Raw genomic sequence first — 13,176 nt, forward strand, 5'->3', positions numbered from 1 at the left:
ATATGAGTGACGTTACTGCATGGGTAGGGTTACATTTAAAAAAGATGGAAGTATACTTCCTTTTTTTAAAATGACAGGCAAAAAAGAAGTGGATGCTCCCAACCAGTGGTAACAGATTTTACTATTAGTATTTTGACTAAATTTTCAGGAATTTTGTGAACCAATTATGAAATACAGCTAGTGTGTGGTTTAATCAAGTCCCTCACCAGTAATGTTATTTATGGTTTTAAAAGAATCAATGTTAACTTCAATAGTGTATTTTTAATACATTTTTCTCTGCTCTAAATGATAGACTTTTATAATGAATATTTGAAATCAAATTGAAGTACATTTTGTTCTAATGTTAATACAGTACTGGAAAGAAAGTCTGAAGTAGATGCAAAACATTTAGAAAATCTTCCTGATATCATCATTTAACATTATTTAAATTAATTGCAATTTCTTTTTGTGAAGGCAAAGAATTAGAATTTAGTGGTATGCTTATCAATTGGGATGAATGATTTAACAAGTTCTGATATATAATTGTTATGGAATATAATTGTGAGATAAGAAATGATGAGCAAGATGCTTTCAGAAAAATTCTGGAAGACATACACTGATGCAAAGTGATGTGAGAAGAACCAGGAGAACAGTGTACACAATAAGAGCAATATGGTATAATGATCACCTGTGAATGAGTTAGCTAATCTCAGCAATATAAAGATCTAAGATAGTGATGAAGGACCTATGATGAAAAATGCTCTCCACCTTCAGAGAAAAAACTTATGGAATCTGAATGCAGATTGAAGCATACTGTTTCTTTTTACCTTCTTTATTTTTTCATTTTAAAAATCTGTACTACTTTCTTTTATAAGATGGATAATATGGAAGTATGTTTTGTATGACTGCACAGTTATAACCTTTATCAAGTTGCTTGCCTTATCAATAAGGGCGGGGTGAGGAAGAAGAGCGAGAGAGAATTTGAAACTCAAAATTTCAAAGAAAGAAAGGTTAAACGTTTTTGCATAAAATTGGAAAAAATAAAACATTAAAATGAAAATATATAGCTAAAGAATTTGAAATACAAACAATTAAAATTTGTTGAATACTGGAATCAAAATGAGCATCATAATTTGTTAACTGTTGCTGCTACCTGGCCCACATATCCTCAGTTTTGTCTTTATTTTTTTTATTCTTATTTTTCTAAATACCAATTTAAATATGTTTTCTGAAATTATAAGATCCCAAATTGTCTCTCCATCCCTTTCTTCCCCCTTCCTTGAGATGGTGAGTGATTTGATCTAATTTATGCATATATTATCATCCAAAATATATTTCCATATTGGTGATGATGTGAGATAATACTCATATAAAACCAGAACCCCAAAATAAAGACATAAAAATAAAATAAAATGAAAAATAGTGTGCTTCCACCTGCATTTAGATTCCATTAGTTTTCTCTGGAAGTTGATAGTATTATTTGTCATAAGACCTTCAAAATTATCTTAAATCATTGTTTTGCTGAGTATAGCTCTTTTCCACAATTAATTATGGCATAATATTGCTGTTACTGGATGCAATGCTCTCCTAATTCTGCTTACATCACTACTTCATGTAGGTTTTTGTAGATTATTCTGAAATCATCTTGGTTATCATTTCTTATAGCACAATAGCATCCCAAAATTATCATATACCACAATTTATTCACTTGTTCCCTAATTAATGGACATCCCTTTAATTTCCAAATTCTTTGCCACCACAAGAAGAATGCTATAAATACTTTTGTAAAAATAAGTCATTTCCCCCTTTTCTTTGATCTTTTTGGGATATAGGCCCAGAAGTAGTATTACTGATCAGAGAGTATGCACAGTTTCACAGACCTTTGGGCATAGTTCCAAATTGCATTCCAGAATGGTTGAATCAGTTCATAACTCCACCAACAATATACATCAGGGTTCCCATTTTTCTATATATTCTCCAACAACATTTAGCACTTTCCTTTACTGGCTAATCTGATAGGTGTGAGGGAGTAACTCAGAGTTGTTTTAATTCACATTTCTCTAATCAATAATGATTTAGAACATATTTTTCATGATACTAGAGAACTTTGATTCCCTCACCTGAAAACTGCCTGTTCATATTCCTTGACTTTTTGTCAACTGAGGAATGACTTATAGTCTCATAAGTTTGATTTAATTCTCTGTACACTTGAGAAATGAGGCCTTTATAAGAGGAATTTGCTATAAATATTTTCCCCCAGGTTGTTGTTTTCCTTCTAATCTTGGTTGAGTTGGTTTTGCTTTTCAAAACCCTTTTAAATTTACTATGATAAAATTATTCATTTTACATCTTGTAATGTTCCCTATCTCTTGTTTTGTGATAAATAATCCTCTTATTCATAGATCTGACAGGTAAATGATTCCATCCTTCCCTAATTTGCTTATGGTATCACCTTTTAGGTTTAATCATATACCCATTTTGACCATATCTTAATAAAGGGTGTGAAGTATTAGTCTATACCTAATTTCTGCCATACTGTTTTCTGTTTTTCCCAGCAGTTTTTGTCAAATAGTGAGTTCTTATGCCAAAAGCTGGGATCTTTGGATTTAATGAACACTAGATTGCTATGGTCATTTACAACTCTATATTGTGTGCCAGGGTGTGGCCGCTGCCCCATGCTAGCAGCTACTGGGAGCCACAAATGAGAGCTGGGTGTCAGGTGGGTGTCAGAGGCTGGAGAGCTGCCCCAGAAGGGCACGACAAGCCATCCATACCAGAGATACTACCCCTCCCTGAACACCCCATACACCCCATCCCGGCCACACCCTGGGTAACAGCTTCGACAGGCCGGCTAAACCTTGTGAGGGTAGCCATCAGGTCATAGATTCCTGGTGAACCAGGGCCTTGCTGACCCAGCATGTGAAGATTGCTTTGGCCCAACAGACAGAAGAAACCAATAAGAAGGTTCAATGGCTGAGATGACGATGCAGCAAAGCACTGTGGAGTGCTTAGGGAGTGTTGGAGCACAAAAGACAACATGGCCATCCAATGCAGCTGGGGAAGTCTCCAGGTGTAATGACTTTTCATACCACTGGACCCAGGCTACCAACGCCGAGAGAGTGGGACTGTCTCTGTGCATCGACTTTTCCACTTAAATCTCCTTCACGCACAAGTGTCTTTATTCTAACCCCATCCACCCTCTTCAAGACCTGTGGAGATGGGGGAGTGGTGACGCAACAGGTGGAGGTGACCACTGGCAGTTGTAGTCACAATCCTGCATATAGGCGGCCCACGGGTCAGTGGTCACTCAGCCCTGTAGGGCAGCAGGGACATTCGGCAGCATCCTGGGCGGCTGAGCAGCCCTCTCTAGGGCAGCACTGCTCACCCTAATCAAGGGAGGGGACAAGAAAAGGTGTCCCAAACATTGCCTGCCCTACAAATACCCGGTCAGCACACCGCGGCTGATGGGTCATCCCTTTAAGTGGTTGAAACCAAAGAAAACAAAACACAAAGAAACTCCTACTAGGATCATGGAACATCAGGACATTACTTGACAGAGAAAATATCCCAAGACCTGAGAGAAGAACAGCTCCAATCGGTAAAGAACTGGAGCAATATAACATCGACATCTCAGCCTTAAGCGAAACACGCTTACCAGAAGAGGGATCACTCAGCGAACCCACCATTGGATACACCTTCTTCTGGAAAGGTAGAGCCTCAAATGAAGACAGAATCCACTGTGTTGGCCTGGCTATCAAGACCAGTTTGCTCAAACAGCTGCCAGACTTGCTTGTGGGCATCAGCGAGAGGCTCATGAAGATCCGTTTACCTCTCAGCAAAGACAGGTATGCCACAATCATTAGCACATATGCCCCAACACTGACCAGCACAGAGGAGACCATTGAGCAATTCTACTCTGACCTGAGTGCCATCCTGCACTCAGTGCTCACAAATGACAAGCTGATACTACTGGGAGACTTCAACGCCTGCGTTGGCCAGGACCATGAAAGATGGAAAGGAGTGCTCGGCAAACATGGCATGGGTAAAATGAACAACAACGGCCTACTGCTACTCAGCAAATGCTCAGAGTTCGAACTCACCATCATGAACACTGTGTTCAGAATGGCGAACAAATATAAAACAACATGGATGCATCCACGATCAAAACAGTGGCATTTCATTGACTACATCATTGTACGCCGGCGAGACATCCAGGATGTAAAGGTCACCAGAGCCATGAGAGGAGCCGAATGCTAGGCAGACCACTGATTGGTTAGAGTGACTCATCAAATGCGCATTGAGCCTCACCATCCAAAACATGCCCAGACAGTTTGCACATTTTAAAACGTGAGTCATCTTAGAGATCCATCTTATTTGCAAACATTCCAGTCCTGCCTGGATGACAAGCTGTCTGCCAAGGGACCACTCACTGGAAGCTCAACCAACAAATGGAACCAGTTCAGAGACGCAGTGAAGGAAACATCAAAGGCAGTCCTAGGCCCAAAACAATGCAACCACCAGGACTGGTTCGACAAGAACAACACTGCTATTGAAGACCTATTGAGCAAAAAGAACAAAGCCTTTATAGAGTGGCAAAATAACCCAAATTCTGCTCCTAAAAAAGGACAGATTCAATTCTCTCCAAGTCACAGTGCAGTGTGAGATCAGGAAGATGCAAGACTGATGGCAGGAAAAAAAGGCAGAAGAAATCCAGTGCTTTGCTGATACTAAAAACTACAAATAATTTTTCAGTGCCCTCAAGACTGTCTATGGGCCATTAAAACCCATCACCACTCCCTTGCTATCCTCTGACAGTGACGGTATCTCATAAAAGATAAAAAAGGCATCAGCAACAGGTGGAAAGAACACTTCAGTCAGCTTCTCAACCGACCCTCTTCAGTAGACCAAAGCACCTTTGACCAGATCCCTCAAAACCACACCATTGAACAACTTGACGTTCCTCCTTCAATAGAGGAAGTCCCAAAAGCCATTAAACAAATGAGTGCAGGCAAGGCACCCAGTAAAGACAGGATCCCAACTGAGGTGTACAAGGCCTTAAATGGAAAGGTGCTCCAGGCATTCCACATAGTGCTGACCAGCATATGGGAAGAGGAAGACATGCCCCCAGAACTCAGAGATGCCTCTATCGTAGCCCTATACAAGAACAAAGGCACAGGAGCAGCCTGTGACAACTACAGAGGCATCTCACTACTCTCCACTGCTTTAAAGATCCTCGCCCGTGTTATACTCAACAGACTCCTTTCATTTGTTTCAGAGCAGAACCTGCCTGAATCACAATGTGGCTTCCAACCAGATTGCAGCACCATCAACATGGTCTTCACAGTGAGGCAAATGCAGGAAAAATGCCTTGAGCAGAACCTGACTCTCTACATTGTCTTCATAGACCTGACAAAGGCGTTTGACACAGTGAACAGGGACACATTGTGGGTGATCCTCAGCAAGCTCCGTTGCCCGGCAAAATTCGTCAAACTGATTCAGCTCTTTCATGTTGACATGACAGGGGAAGTCCTATCTGGTGGAGAGACTTCGGATCACTTCAACATTTCCAATGATGTGAAACAAGGCTGTGTCCTTGCTCTGGTACTATTCAACCTATTTTTCACCCAAGTATTATGACATGCTGTGATGGATCTAGACCTGGGCGTCAACATCAAATACCGACTGGATGGCTCACTATTCGACCTTCGCCGCCTGACTGCAAAAACAAAGACAACAGAGAGACTCATCCTGGAAGCTCTCTTTGCAGATGACTGTGCTCTCATGGCCCACCAAGAAAATCATCTCCAAACCATTGTGGACAGGTTCTCCACCGCAACAAAACTGTTTGGCCTGACTATCAGCCTCAGCAAAACAGAGGTGCTGTTCCAACCTGCACCAGGGAGGCCAGTGAACCAGCCGTGCATTACAATCAAGGGCACGCAGCTTTCTAACGTCAACACGTTCAAGTACCTGGGCAGCACCATCCCCAAAGACGGGTCCCTAGACCACGAGATTAATGCCAGGATCCAAAAGGCCAGCCAGGCACTCGAGTGGCTGTGCTGCAAAGTCCTCCAACACAGAAGGGTAAACACTGCGATGAAGCTCAAAGTGTATAATGCAGTGGTCCTCAGCTCTCTCCTGTACGGTTGCGAGACATGGACACTGTACCGGAAGCACATGAAGCATTTGGAGAAATTCTACCAACGGTCTCTCCGGTCAATCATGAGGATCTGATGGCAGGACTGAATCACCAATTAGGAAGTTGACAGAGCCAACTCCACCAGCATCGAAGTCCTGGTCCTCAAAGCCCAGCTACGATGGTCTGGACACGTCATCCGCATGGACTCACAGCGAATACCAAGACAGGTATTCTATGGTGAACTGTCAGCTGGACTCAGGAAACAAGGCCGACCAAAGAAAAGATTCAAGGACCGGCTAAAGTCCAACTTGAAGTGGGCTGGCATGACACCAAAGCAACTAGAACTTGCTGCCTCTGACAGAAGCAGCTGGCGAACCCACATTAACCATGCCGCCACCACCTTTGAAGATGAGCGACGTTGACATCTTGCCGCTGTGCGGGAACGCAGACACCAGGACACAACCACACCTCCCGTAACAACTGGCGTCCCATGCCCCATGTGCCACAAACTTTGTGCCTCAGCCTTTGGACTTCAAAGCCACATGAGTGTACATCAATAGATGATAATGCACAAAGACAATTGTCATTCTCGGTCACCGAGAGACTACCACTATACTATACTATTGCGTGCCTAATTTATCCATTGACTGACCATTCTATTTCTTAGCTAGTATCATATTATTTTGGTGATTACTGCTTTATAAAAGTTTGTTAGTAATATATAGAAATATTGATGATTTCTGTAGGTTTATTTTGAATCCTGCAACTTAGCTAAAGTTATTATTTTAACTAAATGATTTAGACTTTTTTAAGTCAATTCTCTAGGATTCTCTAAAGATATCATTTCATCATTAAAAAGCTATAGTTTAGTTTCTTCATTGCTTATGTTAATTCCTTCTATTTCTTTTTCTTCTCATTGCTATAGCTAGTATTTCTAGAACAATTTTGAATAATAGTAGTAATAATGGGCATCCTTGCTTCACCCCTGATCTTATTGGAAAGGCTTCTAGCTTATCTCCATTACAGATAACACTTGCTGATCATTTAAGAAGGATACTACTTATCATTTTCAGGAAAACTTCATTAATTCCTATGCTTTATAGTGTTTTTAAAAATAGGAATAGGCATTATATTTTGCCAAAATCTTTTTCTACATCTATTGAGATAATCATGTGATTTCTGTTTGATTTGTTTCTGTTATGGTCAATTATGCTGATAGTTTACCTAATATTGAACCAACCCTGAATTTCTGACATAAATTCGATCTGGCCATAGTCAATGATCTTTGTGATATGTTACCATAGTCTGCCTGTGAGCATTTTATTTAAAATTTTTTTGCATCTATAATCATTAAGGAAATTGGTGTATACTTTTCATTCTTGGTTTTTACTCTTCTTGTCTTAGGTATCAGCACTATATTTGTATCATATTTGTAGAACTCCTTCTTTGTCTGTTTTCCCAAATGATTTATATAGTATTGGCATTAATTATTCTTTTAATGTTTGGTAGAATTAACTTCCAAAGCCATCTGGTCTTTGGGATTTTTTCTTAGGGAGTTTCATTGATGACTTGTTCAATTTCTTTTTCTTAGATGAGGCTATATAAGCATTCTATTTCCACTTCTGTCAATCTGTCAATTTATATTTATGTAAATATTCATCCATTTCACTTAGATTGTCAAATTTATTGGCATAAAATTGTGCAAGAAAGCTCCTAGTTATTTTCTTAATTTCCTCTTCATTGATGGTGAATTCACCTTTTTCATTTTTGATACTAGTAATTTGATTTTCTTCTTTTTGTTTTTAAATTGTTACATTTTCTTCAATTACTTTATAAAACAAAATTCAGTCCTATCTGTTAGATCAGTGGTTTTCTTACTTTAAATTTTGTTAATTTCTTCTTTGATTTTCAGAGTTTTTAAGTTAGGCTTTAGTTGGAGATTTTGAAATTATTTTTTTTCTAGGTTTTTTTTTAGTTGCATGACTGATTTATTTATCTGCTTTTCTCTCTTTTTTTTAATTGATGTAAGCATTTAGAGATATACATTTCCCCCTAACTACTGTCTTGATTGCATCCCATAAATTATGATGTGTTACCTGGTTGTTATCATTCCCTTCAGTGAAATTACTGATTTTTAAGTGCTTTTCTCTTTGACCCATCCATTCTTTAGAATTAGATTAGTATGCAATTAATTTAAAACTTTTCTTTCAATGGTCCCTTATTGATTGCAAGTTTTTATAGTATTAAAATTTTAAAGGATGCATTTATCCATTCTGGTTTTCTGAATTTGGTTTTGTGTAGGTCCCATGTATCAATGAAAAGAAAATATATTCCTTTCTATTTCCAATTTAATTTTTTCCAGAGATCTGTTAAATCTAACATTTCTAAAATTCCACTCATCTCCTTAATGTTTTTTTATTTTTAAATTATATTTATCTAATTTAGAAATGGGAAAGTTGAGGTCCCTCACTTGTATAATGTTACTATTTCCTCTTGTAGGTCATTTAATTTTCCTTTAAAAATTGCATGATATGCCTTTTGCTTCATATATGTTTAGTATCGAGATTACCACATTGTCTATGATACCTTTTATCAGTATACAATTTCCTTCCTTATCTCTTTTAATTACCTCTATTTTTGCTTTAGCTTTTTCTGAGATCATGATTGTTACTCCTGATTTTTTTTAACTTAGATGAAGCATTATAGATTCTCTTCCAGGCCCCTTACCTTTATTCTGTTTGCCTCCCTGCTTCAAATGTTTCTTGTAAACTATATATATATATATATATATATATATATATATATATATATATATATATATATATATATAACATATATATGTACACACATATATAATAAAAACTAGGATTCTGTTTTTTAAGCCATTTAACTGTCTGCTTCCATTTTGTGAGTTCATCCAATTCACATTCACAATTAATTCACAGTTAAAATGACTGGTTATGTATTCCCCTCAATTTCCTCTTCTAATGGGTGAAGTCCTCTTAGAAACTTCATTTCAAGAAAGTGCTCAAGCCAGGTATACCTACTCTTTCACTCCTCCCCTTTGTTTCTTCATGGAAATTCTTCCCTTTATACTCCATTGTAGGTATCTTTAAGATGTTGTTTTTTCTCATTAAAATTAGAATTCCTTGAAGTCTGGGCTATCTTTTTGCTTTTATCTGTATTTCTAGTTCTTCATACAGTGACTTTCAGAAAGTAAGTACCTAACAGATGCTCTATCTATCTATTTATCCATCTATCTATCTATCTATTTTTTATTACATAGCATAGATCTCTCATTGCCTCTCTCCTTTTTTAGCTGCTATCTCTTAGGACAAAAGCTTCTTAAGAAGAAAAAGAATGAGAAGCAAGAGAAAAGAGAAAGAATAAAAGAGAAATAAGAGAAAAGCAATTCAGAAAGCATCAATAAATTGAAAAAAATTTGACATTTTTTGTCAGTCTTCATCTATGTGTATCCTTTTCCCACCAACTTTGCTATTATAGATAAAAATATCTTCCCGTGTCTTTCATTGAGACCACACATCTTCTTTGTAATTTAACACATCCATTTTTTTATTATTTTGAGATTTTTTTCTTCTATTTACATTGTTATGTGATTGTTTATATTTTCTTAGCTCTACTCACTTTAATGTTATCAGTTCATGTAAGTCCATACTTCTACTTATTCACTATACTTAGAATTTCTTATAGCCCAGGAACATTCAATTACATTGATACACCACAATTTGTTTAGAGATTGCTTAGTTGAAGGGCCTTTACTTTCTTTCCCGTTCTTCACTACCACAAAAGCAGAGTTATCAATGTTTTGGTGTACATGGAGACTTTTTATTGTCACTGACCTTCTAGGATCATATGTCTAGCAGTAGAAATTACTTAAACAGGGGTAAGAATATTTTAGCTACTTCATTAACATAATTCTAATTGCTATCAAAATGGTCATAATTCATAATATAGTTATGAATACATGTTACATACTACATATATAGTTTATATTTATTACACACTAATATATACAAATGTACTATATATTAATCCATAGTATTCAAGGATAATTAATTGAACCAGCAATGCATGGGTGGACCTTTCTTTCTACAATTATTCTTTTTTTGAAAAAATTATTTTTCTTGGGTCTTTGAAATGGATTGTATTATCTTGTCTAACTCCATGAGGGATACTTAAGTGGTGTAGTGGATAGGGTTCTGGTCTTGAAGTCAGGAAGACTTATTTTCCCCAGGTTCAAATCTGGCTTCAGACTTTTATTAGATGGGTGACCCTGGTCAATTGACTTAGTCATATTTGTTTCAGTTTCCTCATAGCAATGGAAATGGTAAACTACTTCAGTATCTTTGCCAAGAAAACCCCAAATAGAGTCATGAAGCATTGGACACTGTTGAAAAACGACTGAACAACAACAACAACAACAAAAAAAAATCATGTAGTGATTCTCCCATTTTTAAGACAAGGAAATTGAGGACTAAGAAGGTTAGTTTAGGGGTCACAGAGCTAGGAAGTGGTAGAAGACTTAGAATGAAGCAATCTGACAACAGGTTCTATATTCTGACCATATATTACACTGCTTTGTGTGCAGATCACAAGGTGAACAAATTGAATCTGACATTAGAAAAGAATATTTGTGAACCTCTTTCTTGGAATAGCAGGGTTGTTGGTGAAAGTTCATGAGGATATCTCACAGTCACAAAGAGAGCTCTGGTGTTCTGGTAAGGAGTACCTTCAGCCCCCCTTTCATGTCATTGTTCCTCAGGCTATAGATGAAAGGGTTCAGCATGGGGGTGACCACTGTGTACATCACAGCTGATGCTGTGTCCTGCTGGGCTGTGTGGGTAGATTTGGGACTGAAGTACACTCCAATAAGTGTTCCATAGAACAGAGACACCACAGTGAGGTGGGAGCCACAGGTAGAGAAAGCTTTCTGCTTCCCACGGGCAGATGGGATCCTCACTACAGCCCAGAAAATGTGAATGTAGGAGATTAGAATGCCAATGAAGGGAATAATGGTTGTCAGCGTCCCCACTGTGTACACCATTAAGCCATTAATGAAGATGTCTGAACAAGCCAATTTTATCAAAGCATTGAGGTCACAGAAGAAATGAGGGATTTCAGTGTGGCCACAGAATGAAAGCTGGGCTGCAGAGATAGTATGAATGAGGGCATTAATACAGGGCCAGAACCAGGACACTGAGACCAGAAGGGCACAGGTCCTTGGGGTCATGATCATACTATAGTGTAGCGGGGCACAGATAGCCACATAACGGTCATAGGCCATGGAGGCAAGAAGAATACTGTCCACTCCTGCAAACCAACTGAAGAAGAATGTTTGTGTTAGGCATGCAAAGTAAGGAATTGCCTTGTTTCCAGATATGTGACTTAACAGCATTTGGGGGACAGTGGTGGATGTAAAGCACATGTCAACAAGGGATAAGTTACTGAGGAAGAAGTACATGGGGGTGTGGAGCCGGGAGTCAGATTTAATGGCCAGAATGATGAGCAGGTTCCACAGCACTGTGATCAGGTACATAACTAGGAACATGAAGAACAAAAGCTTCTCTTGCTCTGGATCATATGAAAGGCCCAGGAGGATGAACTCAGAGACTTCAGACCAATTTCCCCCTTCCATGGGTCTGTTGGGAAGTACATGAGGAAAGGAGATGAAACACAAATTTGAAACAGTCCATTCAAAGTTAATTGGAAAAATTTTGTATGAATAAAATCAATGGAAACAAAATTGGAAGAGAAATGGGATAGTGGAAAAACAATTTAATATCATGGCTATTAGTCTGATTTTCAAAATATATATAAGGTATTGAGAAGCAATACATAATAGGAAGGAAATTTTGTAATTGATTGGTGATCAAACGTATGAAACAAACATTTTTCATAATAGGAATTAACCCTAAAGATTATACTCCAGAACACTAATAATAGAAATACAAATGAAAAGAATTTTGTGATTTTACTTTTATGTGGATTAAAAATTAATATCTAAAATACTCCAAGTATTATATTTAATAAGATTTATTAAATAATAAATTGAAGCAAAAAGGTAAATAAAAGGCTAGAGAAACAGTGAGAGCTCACCCAGCCATGCACATGGGAAAAAAGAAAGGGAGTGAGAGGGAGGAGCCACAAAATTATATACACACCATAATAAATGCAAACCTGAGGATGAAGGGGAAAGGGATTTTGGGAGATGAAGTCCAAGGGTACAAAATTTTCTAATTACACATTTTAAGCCTTGAAAACTGGCAGAAATTACAAAAGATTGTCAATTGGTGACTCTCCTGAACTTCTCCAAATTATATAATATTGAGACAATCTGTTTCCCCTAAATATGGGTGGTAGTAGCAGCTTTCAGGTGCCTGAGGAGTTGAAACAGTTTGTATATTTTAAAATGGCTAGATTGGGGCATGCTCTGTCTTTATTTTGGTGTTCAGAGAGGGTGACTGATGGTTATGTTGACCTACAGAGAAAATGCCATAAATTGACTGATTTCTCACTAAGTGGGGATGGTGGGTGGATGGTTGTGTTTCTTGTCAAAAATAAAGAACTATTTTCTCCTTCATTTCTCTTTTAACCTTTGGTCACAAGAAATGTGATGGGGTTGAAGCTTTGTCTTTTTTTTTTTTTTGATTCATTCATCTTTCTTAATTTTATGTATAATCAGTGGAATTCCCACTTGCCTCAGGAGTTCATAATATGATGACCTTGGAGATAGGATTTCAGACTAGATGTGTAGCTAGCCAGGCTATCAGAGAAGTCCTAAGAAGGCAGAGTGCCAGACCAGAGAGGAGCTTTTGGACTTTGGCTTGGTAAGATCATGCTATATAAGAACCCAGCTAAATTGTGAACCTAAACCCCTTCTCCTCTCCAGAGTATTCTGTGATGCAGGGAAGGATTATACTCCCAGGTTTTCTTGGGAATGCTTGTACATTAATTTTTGCTACATAAGCTAATCCATACATAAAGGTAATTATAATATCAAAACACAAATAATTTGTTTTATATTTCAGTGTCCTATT

General features: G+C 37.8%; 1 protein-coding gene across 1 annotated transcript; it reads right to left on the reverse strand.

The window, feature by feature from the left end:
- Nucleotides 1-10,832: 10,832 nt before the first annotated feature.
- Nucleotides 10,833-11,774, reverse strand: LOC100014063 (olfactory receptor 1361). The gene has a single exon (XM_001368364.2). It carries the CDS (start codon nucleotides 11,772-11,774, stop codon nucleotides 10,833-10,835), a length of 942 nt encoding a protein of 313 aa, XP_001368401.2.
- Nucleotides 11,775-13,176: the final 1,402 nt, after the last annotated feature.

Source organism: Monodelphis domestica, chromosome 3 (genome assembly GCF_027887165.1).
Source record: "Monodelphis domestica isolate mMonDom1 chromosome 3, mMonDom1.pri, whole genome shotgun sequence".
Lineage (NCBI taxonomy): Eukaryota > Metazoa > Chordata > Mammalia > Didelphimorphia > Didelphidae > Monodelphis > Monodelphis domestica.

Bases quoted from the DNA above. Each gene is read 5' to 3' on its own strand.
- LOC100014063 (XM_001368364.2), bottom strand. From the start codon at position 11,774: ATGGAAGGGGGAAATTGGTCTGAAGTCTCTGAGTTCATCCTCCTGGGC.